The sequence below is a fragment of the Anser anser genome, assembly GCF_964211835.1.
Source record: "Anser anser genome assembly, chromosome: 7".
In the NCBI taxonomy this organism is placed as follows: Eukaryota; Metazoa; Chordata; class Aves; order Anseriformes; family Anatidae; genus Anser; species Anser anser.
The window spans coordinates 17,113,422-17,134,985 of record NC_139727.1 but is presented as its reverse complement, the minus strand read 5'-3'; the positions used below and the strand labels follow the sequence as shown (position 1 = coordinate 17,134,985).

At 54.8% G+C, this 21,564-nt stretch overlaps 2 protein-coding genes across 6 annotated transcripts in view; one reads left to right on the top strand and one right to left on the bottom strand.

Moving 5' to 3' along the window:
• Positions 1-325: 325 nt before the first annotated feature.
• On the bottom strand, positions 326-10,167 carry ANAPC16 (anaphase promoting complex subunit 16). Of its 3 annotated transcripts, XR_014586762.1 has the most exons (6): positions 10,023-10,167; positions 8,269-8,426; positions 5,959-6,033; positions 4,081-4,147; positions 3,201-3,282; positions 326-2,823 (listed from the first exon to the last, which is right to left on the bottom strand). XR_014586762.1 is itself a non-coding variant. In XM_083844262.1 (5 exons), exons 1-4 carry the CDS (start codon positions 10,076-10,078, stop codon positions 3,233-3,235), a joined length of 339 nt encoding a protein of 112 aa, XP_083700388.1. In that variant the 5' UTR covers positions 10,079-10,167; the 3' UTR covers positions 326-2,823; positions 3,201-3,232. The 3 variants fall into 3 exon arrangements, 2 of the variants coding, with proteins under 2 accessions (XP_083700388.1, XP_083700387.1); XM_083844262.1 differs by lacking the exon at positions 4,081-4,147; XM_083844261.1 differs by lacking the exons at positions 326-2,823; positions 3,201-3,282 and having other exon boundaries at positions 3,301-4,147; positions 10,023-10,166.
• ASCC1 (activating signal cointegrator 1 complex subunit 1) overlaps positions 9,770-21,564 on the top strand; it is a 27,304-nt gene continuing 15,509 nt past the window's right edge. For 2 of the 3 annotated variants that reach the window (XR_014586761.1, XM_083844246.1), the window contains exons 1-6: positions 9,770-9,913; positions 10,877-11,014; positions 12,124-12,223; positions 12,854-12,951; positions 14,368-14,546; positions 20,314-20,450. Coding sequence is in view for 2 of the 3 variants with exons in the window: in XM_083844246.1 (XP_083700372.1) it covers positions 9,793-9,913; positions 10,877-11,014; positions 12,124-12,223; positions 12,854-12,951; positions 14,368-14,546; positions 20,314-20,450 (773 nt within the window). In the remaining variant the exon portion in view is untranslated. The remainder of the gene's footprint in view (positions 9,914-10,876; positions 11,015-12,123; positions 12,224-12,853; positions 12,952-14,367; positions 14,547-20,313; positions 20,451-21,564) is intronic. The other variant, XM_083844245.1, reaches the window with a different exon arrangement.

The window sequence follows — 21,564 nt, the reverse complement described above, 5'->3', positions numbered from 1 at the left end:
GCACTGGTGTTTGTGCAGTGGCCGTACGGTACGGCGAGACGGGCACGTACGTGCCTGGAGACACTCAGATGGTGCTTGGGAGCCGGGTTCTAACAAAATTTACCTCACGGTTTTCCCCCTTCTTCAGTCCCAAGTTGCCTGTGCAAAGGCACAGGCAACTTTTGTGTTTGCCAAAAATAGATTGGGAACAAAATGGGGTCAAAATGGGGGAAAATGGTAAACGAGTGGAAAAAAAAAAAAAAACAAAGGATAACAGGGACCACATCTTGCTAAAAATAAGCTTGAATTCAAACACAGCCATCCCAGGCTGTGCCGACCGTAAATATTTTTCTTTCTTTGGCATAACATCCCCCCCCCCGTTTCTCTGCGACCCTCCTGCAGCGGAGTCCCAAGAACAGGGGTTTTGGGCCCAAAATCAGTTTTCCTACATCGCCAACCACGGTGCTTCCCCTCCCCGAAACCTCCCGCGGTGGGGCCCGAGGGGCTCTGCGGCCCCCGTTCCTGCGGCGTGCGCACGTAGCGGGGAGCGAGCCCGGCCAAGAGGCGCGGGACTGTTTGTGCAGAAACTTTCTGGACAGGCTGTTCCCGGCCTGCCGGGACCCCCCCGCCTCCTTCCCTCCCCGCCGGAGATTAGATTCGCTCCATCACGCTGCTCCGCTGCGCTGGAGGGGCCGGGCCCGGGGGAAGGCGATGCAAGGGGCTCGGCGAGTGCCTCGGCGCACGTCCACGGCGGGCGGTGGGCACGGATTTCTGCCCCGAGGGGGGCTGCGGCTACCCCTGTCCTTGCCAAGGTCCCAAAAAGTTGGGTTTAGGCGGATTTATGCTTTATTTCTGCATGCAGGATGGGGGGGGGGGGGGAAGGGCCGCGAGTGCCAAAAATCTGCTTGGGGACATGCGAGTGAAACATGGGCGTGCTGAGAGGGGGGCACGGAGCATCCCCAGCCCCTCTGTCCATGCGTACACCCAAAATGCGACCCACGCAGCCTGGCCACGGTGGGTGCTCGCACCCCACGGCCAAGCCCCCCGTGCCAGGGCCGCACGCACGGCGTTGGGGTTTTGTCCCGGCGCGTGCCTTGGCTCCGGCGCGAGGCCCGGGGAGGGAGGCGGGCGCGGGGCTGCGCCGGTACATGGCGTTCTGCCGCCGGCACCCACAGGAAAACCAGCGAGCAGCCCTGAACGAGGCTCTTTGTTCGTGTTTTTTTTTGTTTTTTTTTTTTCCCTTTCCACTCCCCTCCCCGCCTCAACTTTTTGCTCCCTTCCCCCTCCGCTCCCAGCTGCGGCCAAGCCTCAAAATAATTTCAGAGCAGCTCGAGACCCTCCCCATCCCCAGCTTTGGGCAGGGTGCTACAAAACCCCAGAGAGGTTTGGTCGTCCCCAAGCCTGCCCCACAGATGCACAAAGCAGAAATGGGGCTCTCCACAAGTTTCCAAACCTGTGTTTGGAGCAGAGGGAGCTCTGCAACAAGCCCTCCGGTTCTCTTGCTGCCTTACATAAAGTGTTTACCGAGCGGGAGGAGGGACGGACCGACAACATGTTTTTGCGTTTGTCATACTGTACACGATGAACTTTTCACTTCCTCTCAATAGCTCTCACACACACGCGTCTATTTTGGTGCTGAGCACATACAAACAAGCCATGTACGGCGGGGAGCTGGGGTTGTTCCTTGGGTTTGCTTGTTCCAGACACAAGCCCAGCAAACACCAAGGAACAGCTGAAAAACATGGGGAGGGAGAAGGAAAAGGGGCTGTGCGGGGCTCTGGGGGGAAATCTCAGCCCCAGGGGGCTTGGGACCCTTTGTCAGGCGCTGCACTAGGGAGATTTGGGTACCTGCGCTGAAACGTTCACCTTCAGCACTCAGTGTGGAGCCGCAGCTCAGGGACCTGGCCTCAGCGCCAGCCTGCTGCAGGCACCGATGCCCTGGCACCCCCGCAGCTGCAGGGGTGGAAAAGTTTAATTTCATGCAAGAAAAACCCGAAGTTTTTTTTTTTTTTTTCCGTTTCCAACTCTGCTGATCGCAGCACGTAGGGTGGGCGAGGCTCAGCCCGAGCTCAGCTCGCGGCAGGTAGCGAGGGGAGCCGTGGGTGTCGCAGCTTGGCGATACGGAGGTGTTTTGGCCAAGGTGGGGTTGGGTGGCTGGGGGGAAGGGGATTAAAAATAGCTGGTTTGAAACAAACAAGCTGAGAATTGAAAAGCTCCCATCTTTTCCAAAACCCACCCCATCTCAGATTGAGTTTGGAGAGCGAGTGTCATCAGTTAAACGGGTGACAGGTGAGGGGAGCTCGGGGCTGCCCTGCAGGAGCAGAGGCTGGGGAGGAAGCGTGGGACCCGTCCCGGCCGAGCTGCAGCGTTACGAACCAACGCCTGTAAGCGGTTTCAGAACCGGTAGGGCGAATTTGCACGGGTGCAGAGCTGCACCTTCGGGTCGGGGCTGGCTTTTGTGTGGCAGCGGGAGGCTGGGGCCGTGGCAGGGCAGCGCAGTCCCCAAAACGGATCCTCGGATGAGGGTCATGCTGAGTACGAGGAGGAAATCTGGCAAAGAGGGCACGGCCTTTGCTTGCACGGGCAGACAGGGGCTGGCCCCGCGGCGCTCTCCATCACATCCTGTACTGTTTTGTAGGGTTTTCTGTTACCTGTAATCTCAGTGCCTCTCTCTGAGCAATGAAAAGTTGGCTCCGACACCAGGACTAATTTATAAACAGAAACAAATGCAAAACATGGCCGCACGCTTTTCCTCCTTGCTCTTGTTACCGCAGATTGCTGGTGAAACTGCTGAAACGTGTACAGATTCGATTGCCTCTCAGTTTCAATCCAGATGTGGCTGGGCTGAAATCGTTGAGTTAAAAAAAAAAAAAAAAGCATCTGGTAAGTAAGATAATGAAAATGGAAGAATTAGGCAGCTGGATTATTACATTGTACAATTGCTTAAGTACAGTACAGATCCTATCCCCCTGCTGGCTAATAAATGGAAAATGAACATGTTGAAATGGTTACGCCAGAAAATAGAAATCCAGTTCTCCTTCAGAACAGAACTGAGGTACAAATGAAAAACAAGATGACTAAAACGGATGGATTTAAATAAGGGTTTTCTGCTCGTGGAGTTAAATCGGGATTAAAATCTGATTTAACCTAATCCACTTCTGAGCATAAAGCAAGTGTGCCTTGATTTCTCTCAGGATATTTTTAATTGAATTTAAATTTACCATTACAACAGCCAAGGTGCCTCAGAACTTCATTAAACTACACTCAACAGCTGACAGTTTCTTTCATCGGAACCACCCCAAGCTGTGAAAAGAGAAATGATTTCAAAGACAGAATTATTTTATTATCACAGAGCAATCTAATATGTAATGAAAAGGGTTTCGGGGTATTAAGGGTACAGCTTCTGCACTACAGAGCGACGCCCCAGCAGCACTCTGCGCAGACACCAGAGAGAGCAGCGCAGAGAAAACAGCCTCAGCAACACCCGAGGTACTGCTGCAGCAAGCGTCACCGCTTGCCCCTTCTCAGCTGACCCAGGACGGGTCTCATCCTGTCAGTTCCCCAAAGGAAGGGCTGGGGCTGAAGAGTGTTTCTGGCAGGGCTGCGTACTGCTGCTCTGCAGAGGCCTGGCTCCAGTGGCAAGAACGCTCGCTTCCCAGCCAGCCCGTCACCTGGCCCTTCCAGCAGGCCCCCGGGAAGCGCAGCACTGACTTACTGGGCTGCCTCCCCCGCCACCAAGCTGTACGTCTTCCCCTCTCTGTTCGCAGTAAGGTTGTTCTTCGACTTCTTTAAAACTCATCCCCTTTTTTTCGCTGCAAAAACTGAGCCCTGCCAGCCTGTACCACCGTGGAAGACTTCCAGAGTCCCGTAATTTCAATTTACTGGCAGCTCAAAGGGGGATCTCCCCTGTCAACATAAAAAAACCAAAAGAACAACAAGAAGCCCAATCCTGCTGATGCAGCTGTAAGCATCCCGATAAACGGTGGGGTGTTTTGAAGCCGGGCCAAAGAGTGCCTTTCCCCTGCTCCCCGGCAGCAGCCGTCCAGACGCGCTCAGCCCGAGGAGGGAGTGAATCCCAGCAGCTGCTCGATTGGCTTGTACCTCCACTCGTCTGCCTCCAGCTCCTCCACCAGCCCGGCGAGTTTTTCCATCCGTGCAACTTGTTGATCTGCGAGAAGTTCAAAGGTAACTGCGGTTTGCAACGACACTGCAATTAAGCCTTTCAATTAGACGTAAATTCCCAGCTGTCGGTGGGGAACGGAGCGTAGAGTAAACCCCACCAAAAGCTGACTGAACGCGGAACCACTCCTACAGCCCGTGCAAACGGCGAGGAGACCTCCCTGGATCACACCGTAAAGCAAAAGGGACAGGCTTTTCTGCTGCAGCTGATGGTGACGCTGTATTTTACCCATCCCCGCCTCTGCCATAAAAATCCAAGTCGTACCAGGGAACCACGAGGCCAGTAAGGAGGTGAAAACAGCGTGGGGCTCACTTCTTTAGCATAAATGTTTCTGGGGCAAAAGAAGAGAGAGGTTTAGGGAAGGCCCGGCCTGCACAGAGCCCCGGGCAGGGCTGGCTGCAGCGTGAGGAGCTCCTCGTTTTAATGACGGGCCTTTGAGAAGGGCCTGGGTGACTGTACCAGCAGCGCCCTGCAGCCAGAGCATGCTAAAGACACCAATGTCACCCAGGAGGGGCAGGCTGGCTCCCCGGGGTTCCCCAGGACAACTTGTTCCTCTCAGCTTTATTTAAAACCGGCTGTGCGCTTGGCACGCAGGCTCCATTCTCAACTAAATGAGCTGCGGCGGTGCAGAGATGAGAATAGCCCTTCTTCCTTGGCTGCACGGCAAGTTTTAGAGCTCGGCAGCCTCTCGGAAAAACTCCCAGTAGGAGCCGACTTGCCAGCAAAAGGCCTAACGTAAAACACGCGGGATTCGTGCCTCCTGCCCCGCAGAGGCTGGGCGCTTCTAAGGGGCTGTTCGCACTCCACCTCCTGCGACGTGCTGCTCTGGGGGCTGTCAAACAAGCAAACAGAACGATGACCTCCATCTTGTTTGGAGCCTTTCCTCCGGGGAGGCGACCAGCGCTTCACACACCAGTTTCAGAAGCTGCTGCTCGTTACGGTGCCCGCCCGCTGGCAGCGAGAGCCGCGGGAGCTGTGCAAACAATGGCTCTCCAGCTCGGCCGTGCTCTTCGGGCCAGGAACATGGGATCACAGCCTCTCAAGCACACCCTGAGACTTCCTACTGGCGGAGGACAGGAAGCCTTGCCGGGCTGAGACAACACGTGGAAGTGCCCATTCTAGCTGACGAGAGGTGGGGACCAAAAGGATGTGACCCTCGAGAGACAGCTGGGCTCCGGCGCGGAGCTCTGCCCGACGTCCTGAGAACGAGAGCCACCGTGCGGCCAAGCCCGTCGTTCGGTTACCGACACCTGGGCTGCGGGCAGAGATCCGAGGAGGGGAAAAAAGCTCAAGCAACGCTCTTGGGGAGGGACAGAGCGGAGTGAGCCCTGCCACTGCACGCCAGACACTCGCACGGAGCGCCGTGTTGTCTCCCAAACACCTCTGGAAACCTCGCTCGACCTCGCCGGTGTCATGAGGGCTCAGCAGGGAAACAAAGGCAGCGTCAAGTGACGTGCCCGGGGCCAAAGAGACAGCCAGCGCCGGGCCAGCAGCAGGTCGTGGGCGTTTCCTGCCCCCAGCCTCCCCTCCTGGCCTCGCCTCTTGCGAAGGCAGCGCTGCACGGCGGAGCGATGGAAAAACAAGCTTCGAGAGGCGCAGCCTGCTCCCGCCCAGGCTGTGTGGGCTCCCCTCGCTTTGCATAGGGCTTGCAGGAGGACTCCTCTCGTTAATTCGAGAACTTAAAAGGCCACTCTGCTTTTTTGTGGTCGGCGCCCCAGAATATGTCAGCCTTTTCACCGCGCTCGCCTGCGCCTCCCCCGATCAGCGCAGAGCTAAAACGCACAGCGCTCGGTGCTTACCGTGTTTCACTTGCTTTAATGTAGATGCAACCTGATAGCTGAAGACAGACTCGCAGAGGAATCTTTCCGAGCCATCTGTAAACAGAAAAAGGGAGGTGGTTTGATCTCTGCTCAGAGTTTGAGGACGGAGCAGCCTTACCCAAGCGCTGCGGCCCTCCTTCTATTTTTACGTTTGAGGTGTGGGTTTCCCCATTTGTCTACTTTCGAGACTTTCTCCTGCGCCGAGCAGCGCTCTGGTTTCCAGGCCCTGCACTCAAATCCTGCCCAGAGCTTCAGCTGGGGCGGTGGGTGGCTGTGCTACCTGGGAGCTGTCACCTCGGGTCATTTCTGAACACGGGGTGCGAAGCGGCCGCTGCCACGGGGCCGCAGGTGACAGCAGGTCTGGTCCACCCAGCTCCGAGAGCCGCCGCAGCCACGCGCCATGGAAAAAGGCTCAAAGTTCTCCCTTCGCTTCTATAAATAACGCCCAAAAGCCAACAACTGAAGCCCGCGGGTGCCAGCAGCTTGACCCTTCCAGGCACCGAGAGCGCTGACACCGCCGCGCTTGAACAAAGCCGTGAACAACGCACGCCGCTCCGCGCCTGCTGGAAACCGCACGGAGCTGGGTGACTCGAGCACCTCCCTCGGGTATCTGTGGGATCGTGCTCTGCAACCGTGGTTTTTGGGTTGTTGTTTTTTTTTTTTTTTATCCTGAAGAACTTGCAGAGTGCTGTCAGGCTGGCACGGGGGCTTTGCTCGCAGCAAGGCTGCAAATCCGCAAATATTCTGTTACATTCCCTCCGTCGAGTAATTTTAGGCCATTTTTAAATAGAAGGTAAGCTGAGCAGCAGCCAGCTAGTATTACGACAGGGGCTGGCTCCCTCAGGGCTCAGACACTTTGCGTCCTTGTAATGCTTTCAGATCTCCCACAGGCTTAGACCATAACCCTGCATAGGGGATTTCAAATAACGTGCGTCTTGCAAGCTACATCAGCAACTGATCGCACGGCTACCTGAGGAACAAAGCAGCCTGGAGCACACAGCTGCTTGCCTGCCCAGCACTAGCACGCCTTCTGCTGCTTGCCTGCCCAAAAGGAACCCCAGCACCCAAGGGTTCATTTAACCAGTGAGACAGTCGAAGCAACGATAAAAACCAGTCGGTTAGTGGGGATTTTTGAGGAGGAAAGCGGTACGCACCTACCCCGCTAGCAACTGCCTGAAGAAAGAATGGGTGCATCACCTTCTGTCTCCGAAATTAAAAAGCTAAAGTTTCCTGTAACAGGGAGAGCGTTTAGTTGGTGCTGCTGCCCAGAACAGACCAACTGCCGTGTTACGGGCAAATGGCTCAGTCAAAGCAGAATCAAACAAACGCTCTGTGCTGTAAAAGCGAGGGAGAGAAGCGATCCCAAAGCTAAGGGTACTGGCAGACCCCTGACACGGGGCTGGGACGAGCTAACCCGAAGCTGAGCCCTGGCCACCCACCCCAAGTGGCTCTCAGGAAGAACAGTTGCCTGCCTATTTGGTAACACGAAGTGCTTCATTATTTTAATTTGTTTTGAGGGCTCATTAAGTTCCATGAACAACTCTTTAGTCATAATTACTTCAATAGACCGGCACACGGGCTCCGATGTGTAATAAAAGCAGTCGTTACGACACAGCGCTCGGTTCCCAGCTGCCCCGCGCTGTCACGTCACGTCCGTGCCTCCTGAAACCCAGGCACCGACCAGAGCGAGCCCCAGAGGGGAACGTGCTCAGCCTCAGAGCATCAGAAGAGAGGTCTAGTTCCGATTTGCCTCTGTGCTTGTGGAGGCACGCCTCCCTTGCAGCCTTTATCTCCCCTTCGTGCCACTCGCGCAGACCTCTGCAGCAAGGTCTCAGCTCGGCTTGAGTGCCAAAACAAGCCTTGCGTTTCCTGGCTTGCAGGGACACAAGCTGCCTTCTGTGCTAGCCCCGTCAAATCCAAGCCCAGAACACGGTTTGCCAAGAAAAATACTCCTGCCTCAGCTATCTTTACAGCAATTCCTGCCCGACATCAAAGGATCGGCTAACAATGAGCAATTAACGCTGTCATATTCCCTTTCAGGTGGATGGCTTCCTTGTCTGAAGCGCTGCCACGGATTTAAAACCGAGGTGACAGCAAGAAAAGTCACTTCCTTGCAAGTGGCTGCAGGGAGGGAGGCAGAGGTGGGGCCGCAGGGAGGGCCATGGGAAAAGCCGCTCCAGCCGGCCCCGGCCCCGGCGCTTCCTTCCTCCCCCAGCTTTTGCCAGCGTCTGAGCGGGCCCTGGGGCTTCGGGGGGAGGCGGGGGGGCAGAAGCTAGGCAGCACGATCACCTTCCAGCATCTCCCCGGCTCCTTTGGGGTAGGTGAAGAGGGCTTTTCGCGGCGGCGCCAGGTCCGAGACGCTGAAGCCGGATCCCGTCACCGAGCTGCCGCTGACCCCGCCGGCTGAGGAGGAGGAGGAGGAGGCGGCCATCTCACCTCGGCCCAGCCTGCAGCGAGGGGAGGAAGCAAAGCAGAGTTAGGAAGGGCGCCTCAGGGGCTAAGTTCCTTATTTCTGGGCCGGGACACGAGTGCTAATGGTACAACCGAGGGCACCTGCCCCCTGTGTTTGGGTGCGGGGCAGCAGGAAGCCGGCCGCGGGGAGGACGCCCCCGCCTGCGCACATCCGTCCCGGCCCCGCCGCCGCTGGAGTTTCCCAGGGCACGCAGCCAGGGAGCGCGCACGTCGTTCACGGCCGGCTCCGAAAGCAGACGGAGAGAAGGGCTTCGCTGCTCCGTGCCCTCGAGGTGCGGGAGGAGGACGGCGGCACCCCACACGCTGGGCAGCCCGCGGGCTGACCCCTCCGCCAGGGGACCCGGGAATTTCACGGGATGACTGGAGGGCATAAAAATAACCTGGCGTGGGTCGCTGACCCGAATTTGCTGGCCTTCAGCCGCTTGGCTCTCTCCCTACTCCTGGGGTCATAAAAAGATGACTTTTTTTTTTTTTTATTTGGCCCTGTTTCCAGGAGCATAAACACGGAAAAAGTCCTCCTCCCTCATAAAACCTGGAAGCTCGCAGGACTGCCAGTTCCCGCACGGCATCCTGTGTGCTGTGTGGAGCAACGCCGCGCCTCGGCTGCAGCAACCGCTCCGCGCGTTGCATCAGACGCGCTTTAGCTCCTAAAAATAGGGTGTTTGACCCCAAACTGCAGCAGGCAGGCGGCCGTCTGCCGCTACAACGCAAGAGCAGTCGCTGGTTGCGTATACTTTTCTGTGCCTTTTAAGAGGTCTGTACGTTTGTAGTAATGGAGTATTTGGCACTTGTTCTGTACCTGACAGCACAAAAGATGCCACTTGTTGCACCTTTTATGCTTTTATAAGCAGCAACGCTTGCTACTGACACACACTTCCCAATTATCCTATTTAATTCGTTTCTATTCTCCCACCTATTTAGTACATTTCAGCAGACTCTTTAAGCTACAGAGCTTTGGAAAGCACTCAAGGATTTGGTGGAGAAAACGGCTTTTTTTTTTCGGAATTAGAACTCGTGAACTCGTTCGCAGCAAGCTCAGGGTTGTTTCCTTTATTGCGTGTGAGGCAGAGCGGCTCGGCAGCTCGCCCCGAAACAGGCAGGCCGGGCCATGAAGGAGCACGCCTGGCCAAACGGCACCTTTAACGGTACGGGATGCCTCAAATCACAGAGACCTGACAGCCCCAGATTTTTACTTTAAATCCTTATGAGCCCCTTCGGCCCCGGCCGCCTCAGGCGCCCGCCATTTTGTGAGGGGACGGCGGCGCCGCACCACGCATGCGCCTCGCAGCCCCCTGCCCACACCCCACCCACCCCACAGCCGCCTCAGCCACCGCACCGCGCATGCGCAGCACAGCCCCCTGCCCACGCCCCGCCCACCTGGCGGCCGCCTCAGCCGCGCCACCGCGCATGCGCACAGCCCCTTCAGGGCCCCTCCCCGGCTTCCGTAGCGAGCGGCTTGGCGGTGAGTACGGCCCCCGGCGCCGGCCCCGCCGCTGCCCCGAGCGCTTTCCCCTGTCCCCGCCCGCCCCTCCCGCCGCTCCCCGGTCGCGGCGGCCCGCTCCGGGCCTCACCTGGGCGCCCGCACCGCTTGGCGCAGGCGGCGGGCGGGATCGCGCTCGCGGTGCATGCTGGGGCGGCGGGCGGGCGGCGGGCCCAGCCCACTTCCGGTCGGTTCGGAGAGGGGAGGGGGCGCGGTAACCACGGCAACGGAGCCCGCGCGGGGCGGGGCCCAGGGCGCCCCCCTCCTCTTCCTGTGGAGCGATCGTTGCGGGATTTTGGGGTTTTTAGGGAATTAAAAAAGCGTTAAATTGCCCAGCACCGCGGCCCTGCTCGGCATAGACCCGGCCCGGGGGCAGTGTGTTCCCAGGGAGCAGCCCCCCGTCGTTTGTCCCCCCTCAGGTGCTGCCAGCGCGGGCACAAACCTGGCAAGGGCGATCTGTTGGCTTCCAGCAGAAATTTCTGGTGAAAACACTAAAAAACAAATTTTCCCCATGTAACGATTTCAGTGCATAGATGTGCCATCTGACACACGCCACCCGGCTCTGCAGCTCACCATGCCGCTTCCACACCATAACGCGTTTTCCACACAAAAAGCTGGACGCAGCTCCCCGTGTTTTTGGGGGATAATCGCCAGGATTTTACACACAGCTCTCCAACTCACCATATTTCCTCACAGTGAGCTTTCATTTTTGCCATTTCTGTGAAAAAAATAAAGCACCACATAAGCTCTGAGCAGCGCAAAGACCATATGAGACAATGCGGCGAGATGCTGCAGCCACGTGGCTTAAATCATCTTAAATGCCCAAATATCTTCAGCATGCAGCTACCTGGGTGCCTGTTGTGCCATAGCAGGGCAGCTAGAGCGGAAACTCAGCTTTTCTGTATGAAAAGGAGGGTGGGAGACACACTGTCTCTATTCCTGCAGCGTGCCGCTGCCAGAGGAGCAGCGCGATGGACATCCTGAGGCCCACCCTGATAAGGATCGGCGGGCGAGTCTACAGGAAGAATCTCGTTCATGAGCAAGTCCACCAGCAGGAGGAGGAGGACGAAGACTTCTACGCAGGTAGGGGGCTCCTGGTGGCATCTGGACACAGCCTTGGTGTCCCCTCAGATATATCTCTGTGCCCAAGGACCTGCCTCTGTGGTGGAGTGAGATGTTAAAAAAGGAGAGAAATGCTTTGCGATGGCCCCTGATGATCTTGCTAACCAAAGAGCAGATATAAACCTGATTACCTAGGGTTTGGGTGGCTCTACTACTGACTGTTGGTCACGTTTGCTGGCTATGAAAGACCTCCGGTAAAGGAAACAAACAAACAAACTTAGATCTGTTTCAACCAGATCTGTTTTCCTGAATTGCCTTTCTTTTTGGTCGTGGGACTGTTCGCAGATACAGCAGGACTGGAGGCTGTTTGCCAAAATTCCTCCGTCCTGGCAGTGTTGGCCCCTAAAAAATTTGGCTTTTTCCAATGCACATTTTGGAAGGTGTTAGCGATTTTGGGGCAGAATTCTTCTTGTCCTCCTTTGCTTTACGCTATCTTTCTGCCTGTGTGCTTGTTGTAGTTTTGTGTGAGTTGTGGGCACAGAAAGGTCCAGCTGTTATCTCTCAAGTAGAGAAGGTTGTGGCTGTAGTGTCCCATTTCCCCCTTCCACCCTGCCTGTCAGCGGATTGAACAAAGCTGTGATAAGCTGCTTGCAACCCAGATCCATCCCTGTGTGCGTTTGGAAGGAGAGAGAAACCCCTGCTTCTTTCTGGAAATCACGTTTGGTCATAACAGGCACCAAAACGCTGGACCTGGAGCCTTGAACCAAAGCTCTCCTCACCTTTTATTTTTGTTCTTCTGTGACTATAAATTCCTGCTCCGCTGTCTCAGCGGGCTGATGGTGCCCACCCTGCCAGGAGAGCAGAGCATAACGTGGATGAGGGCATTTCTCCCACAAACTGCAGTGGGGAGAACACTTGGGCTGTAACTATTGCCTCCCTACGCCTCCCAGATCTAGAAGCCCTCATTCTGTTTTTCACAGCTGGTAGTAAGATGAATTAAAAAGCCTTTAGTTGCAACGGAGGGGGGTTTGTTTAACCTTGGGAGAAGAAGATTGTGAGACTCTTGACCTACATAAAGCGCTGCCAGGCTTTACAGCGGCTGTTCAAGGTCTGCTGTTCTTTTCTGGCAGGGCCCGGCGACTGTGCAGATGAACCGTGCGATGCCTTTGTGGTGGAAGAGACTGAGAAAGGTTTCCAGTGCAGAGTGGAGGTCCCCAGCCCGTTGTACAAGTGAGCCTATGTGTTTCTGGTTTCCTTGAGCCCCCTCTGGCTGGGGAAGCATTTCTGTGTGGAATATTTGGGGGGGGGGGATCAGGGTAAGCAGCAGATCTCTGAAATGTATTCTGTTCTGTGGCCGTCCCGATTTTGGGAGGGGAGAATTGGCAATGCCTTTCTAGTGCAGTTGTGCTGCGCTTGGCTCCGAGCGTTTGCTGTCACAGAGACAGCAGGTGGTGCTTTCTGGCTGGCAGGAGAGTTTTTGAGCCTCTCTTCCCTTGAACATGAAAGCATCGGGGAGGCTGGAAGAAGGGGAGGAGGAACCGCGGTGAGCAGCCTGGCAGGGGGAGTTTGTGAAAGCCTTGGGAGAAAGCACGTGCCTGGAATCGACTATTGGCTCAAATCTGATGTTCACCGGGAAGCCTGGAGCGTTCAAGGCTTTATCCAGTTAGTTTTGACAGTTTTATGGGTTGAATAGTTTTACTATGGGGGACAAGGGGAAAACACAGGTGATAAATGTGCAGTGGCAGGATTTGCTGGGAACAGCTGTCACAGACCGACTTAAGCAAGCCAGCGTCTGCTGCCTGGGCACCTCCGATGGGGAGAGGCCCAGCCAGTGACTCTCTTCCACTTTTATGCCTCCAGGTACGTAATCGGGAAGAAAGGAGAAACCAAGAAGAGACTAGAAACAGAGACTCGAACCTCAATCAGCATTCCCAAGCCAGGAGTCGAAGGGGAAATCGGTGAGCCTAAAATCAGTGTTCTCTCATCGGCTCTTGCACAGACACGATCTGAGGGGGGACAGGGAACAGGAGGTGCTTTCCTTAAGCTCCTGCACCTGGCGTGGCGCTGACCCACCTCATGGCCCTGGGGAAATCACCTCACTTCTGAGTTTTTTTCCCTGTCTATAAACCCTTATAAAGTAGTATAAGATTTTGGGGGAAGACTAAATCCTTTTTTAGCTCTCAATGAAGTTGATTCTTAGACTTCAATGGCCAGCTTGTGAACCTGGGGCCCAAACGTGTGGGTTTTTTTCTTTTTTTCTTTTAATTATTGCTATTCCCATTAACGAGGAGCTGTAACATACATCCAGAAAAAAAATGCTGCGTTGCATATTTATGCACAAAATGAACTTCAGACTTCCCTTTAATGCAAGGAGTGTTTTGATGACGTTGCTGCCTTTCTGGTGCTGTCAGTTGATCCTCAGAGTGAGAGCAGGCTCTCCTGTACCGTATGTTCCTCCTCATCACTCCCGGTGACTTAACGAGAAAGGAGGCGTTGCTTGTCAGGGCTGGCCTCTGCAGAGTTCTGCCAAAGTGGGTATCCAGAGGGCCCCTTACACGCACTCCACGGATAACTGGTGCTGTGTAGGGTTACAATTTATGACAGGGCTCTGGGGATTAGGTGCCGGGGGATCCAGCTGTCACGCCGCGCCAGAATGTGGTAGCACTTCTCAGTAAGTGGGCCTTGACTTCTTCCTGAGAACCGTGAAGGACTTTCAGGAGGGCTGAGAGATGTTGAAAACGTGTAATAATAGGAAGCCAAGAAAATCTTGCTCCTTGCAGTTCGTTCCTCTCGAGCTCAAGTGTTCTCCGTTCGGGGCCTTGAAGTGCGTGCACCAACGATATAGGCCATCTTGATCTTTGATAGATTTCCTTTGTCGCTTTGGGTGAGAGACTGCCTTTCTGGAAACTTGAAATAATGCTCTAGAAATCTGAAGAGCCACTGAAGTGAGCGATTCTTTGCTATTGTCTTTTAGACACACAGAGCTGGCTTTCTTGAGAGCAGAGGGGTGCTTCTGATGGCATCATCCTGCCTTTGCAGAGGAAAGCACAGCCGTGTGAGGCGTTTTAAGTCGAGCAGGGAGTCTGGCAAGTTTTCTCTGCGCGTGGCTGGGGGTTTTAATTCCTGTCACTTCTTCGGTGAGCCCTGGGATGACAGTAGAGAGGTGCTGTTGTGCAGGTTTTTCTAATTCTCCGTTGGCGACTCCAGGATGAAATATTCTTACCTCTGCAATGTCAATACTTTAAAGCACTTGGGTAAATCCAACACAAAATGCCTGTCTGTTTAACTGCTGTGTATTTTACGTGGGCAGGGGTGTCGGCAGTCTCCCTGCAGCTCCGTGATAGCCAGGCAGGTCCCGCTTTGTTCCCTTGCAGTGATTACGGGGCAGCAGCGCAGCGGCGTCATCTCGGCCCGGACGCGCATCGACGTTCTTCTGGACAGCTTCCGCAAGAAGCAGCCCTTCACGCACTTCCTCTCCTTCGCTCTCAACCAGCCCGCGGTCCAGGAGAAGTTCCTGCAGTTCAAGGAGGAAGTGCTCGAGAAATGCGCAAAGGTTAGCACCCGCGTGGGAACTGAAATCCAACGAAAGCCCTTCAGCAGTCTCATTTCTTGAAGCAGCTTTCTGGCATTTACCTGGGAGGCCTCACTCTTCGTTTACCTTTCCTAGCACTGTGTTTTTCGCGGGTCTTTTGCTGAAGTTGGTGGATCAGCTGTGAATTTATTGCGAAATCTGGAATGGGGAATGGCTTCCTTAGTTAACTGTTGGTAAAATATTTTGTCCTCCTTAGAGATTTTCCTAGGTGGGATGATATTCTCAGGTTCAGAAGAGGGTTGTTTCTTGTGGGGTTTTTGTTTTTAATAAGAAAGCCCCTAAATAATGTAGCGGACCTTTCTATATTTTATATGTTTCTGTGTGACTGCAGCACGAGGTAGGAATTCACAAGCTTGCTGCCGCTTCTGTTTCACTTTTCCTTGTGGTTGCTGACAGCGAACGAGGACGGGTGTCACTGCGGGAGCTTGGCGAGAAACGACTCGGTAGCACGTGCCGCCCTGCAAGTCTCATCTCGTCTCTTCCTCGCCACGAGACGCCGTGCTGACAGTCCCTCCTACTCCCTGCAGACCTTGCACCGAGAGCTGCGGGCAGTAGCTAGGCGTGGGGAAAGGAGGAGCAGAGTGAAGTGAGAGTAGCGCGCTCCCTGCTGTGTTTTCTGCTTCAGCTAGGCAAGGGGGATGAGACCCCCTTCGTGGCAGGTGGAGGTCAGGCTGTGTGTGTGCGGCGGGGTTCTGTGGGCTGATGGATCTACCGTCAGGCCCCCCACTTCTGCTCATGTCTTCCAAAGGGGAACGCAAGCTTGCAAATAGCTCAAGAGCCTCACTGTCCTGGGTCTCCGTGCCTTACGTGTGAATTACCTGATATCTGGGGAAGGTGCGCGTCTTGCCAAAGTTATCGTGGTCGCTTGCATGCCAATTGTCTCATCTCTCACAGCAGGCTTTGCAGTCCTGTCTTTCCTGACAGCTCTGATTTAACTCCTCCTTCTCCCCTAGCTGCCTGTTTCCCTGACACTGCAGGAGCTGTCTGTCACCGAGGTTTCCACAGGATGTTAAACACAACTGATTCTGGCCGATAAGCCCGGGAGCTGGCCGCAAAAACCTTGGCTGGTGGCCGTGGTGGCCTGGCTCCCTCTGTTGGCTGCCAGTCCCAGTGCTTGTGGGGGGACACCACAGCCGTGGGGAGAGAGGGGGCTTTCTGGGGGGCTGCTAACTTCAGCGTGGGGCTCTGGCAGTGCCTGTTCGTGCCGTTGGTCCTGGGCTGAGACTGCTGCTTTCAGCCTGGTGTTTCTCTTGCCCCTTACCCCTTCTAAAGGGGCTTGTGGCTGTTGCAGTCCTTCTGCTTGATGCCCCCGACCATCCTGGACCCTGCTTATCCGATCTTCCTCCTCCAGCTGTCTGCCAGCAGGCCCTGGGGATCTCTTGTCCCTCCCTGCGGACAGCAAAACCATCTCTCTTGCTCGCTCCAGGCTTCCAGGCTGTCTCCGTGTCAGGCGAATCCTCTCAGTGTCACGTCTCCAAGAAGGAGCCTCTTTTATTCATCTTTGCCCTCCTTCACGCCCTCGTCCCATGTCTTTATTCCTGCCCCACGCTGGCCTCACCTGGCCTCGCCCCTCTCCTTGCAGAGCGCTCGTTTTTCGTGCCTGCTGCTTTGGACACGTCTCCGCAGCCCTCTGTTGGCCCAGCCCCTGCTGATCTGACTTGTTCTCCGGCCCCCTCCCGATCTGTCCCTGTCGTGTTGTTTGTCTCCTGCTCACTTTTCAGGATCGCTTTGCATCACGCCACTGTCTGCCATCCACTCGGAAACGTTCCCATAAATTTGTCTCGGTGCTTTCCCCAGCGCCGTCAGCTGCATCCGGGAGGAGCTGCCTGGTAACACCTGCAGACCTCCGGCTGCCCCCGTGCCCCAAGCTGCTGCAGAAACCCACGTTTGGGCAGAGCAGTGCTGAGATGTCCATTTTCCCCCTCTTGCCAGACCTTCTGTCTCTCATGCCAGGTTCGCCTAGCCTAGGAATACACGACGCTTTATTTTCCTCCCCTTCCTTCTCCTGGTGTTAGCAGAAGGGCTCGTGGACGTACTGCTGCCTGTTAGCTGAAGGAGTGCATGGCAGCGCCGCACGCCTCCCCATCACCCTGCAGCCGGTAATGCCACTTTAATGCCACTTCATCTCACAGCAGGGTCTGCTGGAAAGCACGTCGGTAATGAAAAACAGCAATTCAAAACTGTGCCTCGCAGAGCAAGAAGAGCTTGTGGGTTTGTCCAAAGCGACGGGATTTCTCCGGATACTTAGAGAAATCTGAATAGGTTTCGGCGATAGCAGTGAGCTTCTCTTCTTCTCGCAATTTGCTGGTGTAAAACGTTGCAGAATTAGGCAGCCTCCAGTCTTTGAATGGAGCTCTCCAAGGAGGGGAAAAGCCCAGGTGTGTGTGAGGATTTTTTCTGGCCGTTGAGCATTTGTGAGCCACTTTCTCTTCCCTCTCCGAAGCAGTTCCTATGACAACCATTCATTTATATTTTACAGCTTAGGGTTATGTTGGTGGGTATATGCTTTCTAACTTCGTTTTCTATTTTGTCCTCGAGACCTATTGTAAGGTGAGCCTTGTGCTGAGCACGGAACACTTCAGGTGTCGTTCACGCTACTCAGTCGTCAGGGCGGTGAGACGGCGAAGCAGAGCTGAGGGGAGACTCCTTTGAGGCTACTTTGGAATAAATATAAGGGGAGGCTCACCTGGACGGGGTCCCTGCTGATGTGGGAGGTCCGGATGTGTGGGTGACCTTGGAGATCTGCTAGCACAGACATGTAGGTGTTGGAGTGAGGAGGACTGAGGCGTTTGTCTGAATATGCAGGTGGAAAAGGGAAGAGGCTTTGGTTATGCAGTCACATTGCCATGAAAAACCACGGCTGGGTCTTTCAGAGCTGTGCAGACACAGGGTTTGCAGTCTTAACCTTGTGCAGATGTAGAATGGAAGAGAAACGTGAGCGTGGCAATATGTGGCAACCTGTAAATATCCAACCTTGCTAACCAGACACTGGATCTCACAGAGGAAGGGACAGAAAATGGGAGGGGTTTCTCAGCCTGCAGCCCTTCGGTCTGTTCTGAGGGAAAGCTGTTTTTCTGGCTCGCTCCTTTGTTTGGGGATCAGGGTGGGAGAGGGCATACTGCTGGCAGGCACTATCATGCTATTAAGGAAAAAAAAATGAGAAAGCTGTCTGCAAATATTGGAAGCTCTTGAGACAGTCGAAAGGATGCAGCCAGGGAGGAAGAGCTGAGCTGCTTGATCCTTTGCCTTGTCACACAGAAGGCTGTGTTTCGGTTGGTGCTTTCCCTGCTGTGGTGTCGGGGATTTGCAGGAACAATGTGCTTGGGATTTGCAAAGAGGTGAAGACTCCAAATAAAACCCTTTCCATGTTCCAGCTAGACGAGGAGAGCAAAGGTAGAAGTGGGAGGGAGATCTGAGGAAAGAGTATGTGGGGGGATTTTCTGAAGCCTAAATGAGTGGAAGTGAGTTGTTTTTCTGCGACGATGACATCGTGCATCCTTAGGGAACAGGGGTTTGAGCAGCGCATTTTGGAGAGGCAATAGGATCTGTTTGATGTGTTTGTACCTGCCAGCAAGTTCCTGCAAATACACAGCTTTCAGATTCCCCTGCCAAATACGGGGGATTCCCTGCTGCTCAGCTTCCCAGCTCTGGGGCTGGGAACCAGGGCTTTCATTAGGGCTGGAGGCCCACCTCCGCTCCTCGCTGCCACTTGTGCTGTGGGTGATGCCCACCTTCCGCGGCGCAGGGGAAGGAGCTGGTGCAAGAGGAGTTTGGCACCAAGAACAACTCAGAGAGCGTGGCTGAGGTGCTGGGATCCCTGTGCCCCCCTCCGATGTCTCACCTCTGCTCTTCTGGTTACCTAACTTGGGAGGGATTGCTGGAAGATGTCCCTAAGGCCCCAGACTGGATTGTGTGGATCGTCACGGCACTGACTGAATTGTGTCTTATAATCTGGGATTAGAATAAATGACTTCAAGCTTTTTTTTTGCATCTCCACGAGCAGCAAACCCAACCACGACACTGCTGAGACGCCTGCAGAAACGCCGCCTGCACCAGGGAGAGCTACCTCTGACGCAGCACCCATTTCGTGCGTGGGAGAAGTGGGATCTGCCGGCCTGCGGAAGAGTAGGGGTGTCAGCAGGGCGCTGAGGAGCTGTCTGAAATACCGGGGAGTAAGCCAGGAAGATTATCTGGGTCGTGGCCTGTTTGCTCTGTGCTGCTCTCAGCGCTTTGTCAGCTGTCAGCCCACACTCAGGTGCTTGGAAGCCGAGGGGCACAGGCTGCTTGTGGGGCGGCTTGGTGTTTGCGGTACAGACTGGCATTCCCTGTCCCAGAAAACAAGGGCAAGGTTTTTGCTTTCTGACCTGCGCACGACTTTCTTGTTACTGTACAGTCCTCGTCGTCTGCGTGCGCTGCGGGAGGGATACCGGCTGGCTGGCTGCGGCACGGGTAGATCAAACTTTCTCCCAGTTTCTGTTCCCCAAGCCGTTGTTTTGTGGTGGGCCAAATATCCTCTGGCTACGGGTACCATTAAAAGAAGATGGATGGAGAGGAATCGTGTCCTGCACGTTAGCAGCAGCAGGAATTAAAGGAAATAAAAAGGCTCCGAGAGGTGAGGAGGAGTGAGATGGAGGCACCCCCCTTTCCTGTTCTCGTCGGGAGTCTGCTGCAGGCTGCTGCGTGGTGCTGAGGTCTGCAGCCCACGCCAGGATTTAGGGGCTCAGTCAGCAAGAAGACGATCAGCAGCAGGGGCAGGCAGGCACACGCTCTCTGTGGGCTGGGGAGCACCAAGCTTCGCCTGAAGAAACGCTGAGGTGTGAGGCATTGAGCTCCGAGGGGCTGAGGTACTGCAGTGTTTAAATGCCAGAAAGGTTTTATTTCAAACTCTGAAGCACAGGTAGAAACTTCAGAGCTGTTGTTCTCAGTCAGTGGAGTTTTTTTTTTGTTTTTCAGAGAAACGCTTCAGTGGCAGGGTAAGCGGTGCAGGCTTCTTCTGGAGTTAAAAGTGGAGGTTATTTAATGTGCTGATGGGAAATGGCCGCTAAGTGGAAATAATTGTTGTAATATGGGCGTGTTAACCATCCTCGAGGTATTTTTATAAATATCCTAGAACAAAAGAGTGTGTTCCTGAAGGCTGAGTGTAAGCACTGCTCCACCTGGGAACAGTTCTTCCCCAGCAACAACACGTAGCTCTTTTTTTAAAGGGAATTTAAACTTAATTCATCTCGGCAAACTATAGGGCACACGGGAACAAGAAAAATGTAATTATCAGGGCTGGTATGAGCTGCGCTGGTGGAGCGAGGTGCGCCCTGTGTTTAGGCAGGATTTAGAGACCACTTAGAGCTCGTCGCCGCGGCTGGCTCCAACTGTACTGCACAAAACCACATTTCTCTCCAGTTCCGTGTCTGCGCTGACTTGCGTTGAGTCCATTGCTGGTGGCAGCGGCCGCTGTGACGGCCGTGGAAGTCCCCCTGGGCTGGAGCCTGCCCTAACGAGCCCCGATTCAGGTTCCAGGCAGAGCACACGAGCAGTGCTGGGCTGTGCCTCGCGCACAGAGCCTGAGCAATCCAGCCCGGTCTCAGCTCCGAGTCGCCACCAGCTCGAGCCGCGACGCGGAGGTGGAAGGCTCGGTGCTGGCGGCTTGGTGCTCGTTCCCTGTCGTGTTTGTCCCCCCGGCAGAGGTGTGTGTCTGAGATGGGGTGAGGGTCTGTATCTGGTTGATTTGTAGGATCACGGGGTGAGCAGCAGCCTGTTCCAGAACCCTGCCAAGCTTCACCTGACTCTGGGGACGCTGGTGCTGCTGAACGAACAGGAGATCCGGAAGGCCTGTGACCTGCTGCAGCGCTGCAAGGAGGACTTTGTGGAGTAAGTGAGGCAGAGGGCTGTCACACCTAGGGCGTGCATGGGGGGAAAGAGGCAAGCTGTCTTTAACAAGGAGCAGCGAGGAGGAGAGCAGCCCAACAGTGAGCCTATCTAAACCCCAGAAATTTACAAAAAAGCTGAACGTTTTGAGCAGGAGCGGCAGGAATCACCAAGTGTGCAACAACCAAAGAGTGCAACAACCAAGAGCATAACTCGTGGCTCAGCCCCAACCCTCAGCCTTCCCTGCAGACCCGCTCCAGTCCCTCCTTCTCCTCCCCTTAGTCCCCATTATTATTTTGTGTGAGCAGATCCTCGCTGCTGTCCCCTGCCTGCTGCAGAGGGAGGGGCGAGCTCCTTCACCTCGGCGTGTTGTCTGCAGCGGGCCCCGGCACGCCGCTTCCCTCCTGCCTCAGAGCAGATGCCGAGGTGTCCTTGACATGCATTTCTTGTGTGCAGGGAAGCCAGCGGGAGCCGTGTGAGTAATCGGGCTGAAATGCTCTGCGCGGCTCCAGCACCGGGGCTTTCTCACTGCCTGTTAACACCGAGCTGCAGATGTTGTGGCTCCAACTGGAAACGTGGCTGAAGGACGCTGTAATTACCTTATCTCTGCACGGCTTAGAAATCGGAGATGACCTAAGGGATTGGCTTATTTATTTATTTCTGCAAAGCCTTTGCACAGAGAGCGCTGATTCCTGATTTTTTTTCCTTTCTTTTCTACCTTAGAAGAATTAGCCACGCTGTGCCTGCTGATACCTGTGGGAATCAAGGCACAGCCAAGATTCTTACCTCCTCCCCTAAAGTGCAGGCTCTGTTTTTTCAGCTGTTGGACAGAACTGCAAGCACGTTTCCAAGGGCAGGGGCTGCCTGCAGTACTTAAACTGGCACCCTCCGTGTAGGTGGGCAGAACCGAGACAGAAAATTGTTACCCTCCACTTCCTTTGGCGGAGGGGGAATCGCCACTTGAACAGGTTATTTCCCCAGACACAGCCAAATAAATATACGCTTAAAATTAATTTAGGCTCCCTTCCACCCACACGAACCTTCATTAGCGTTTGTTTACTTCTGTAAATGCAAGCCATGCCGTGTGAAGGTAGATGTGCCCTTTTTGTCCCTTTAT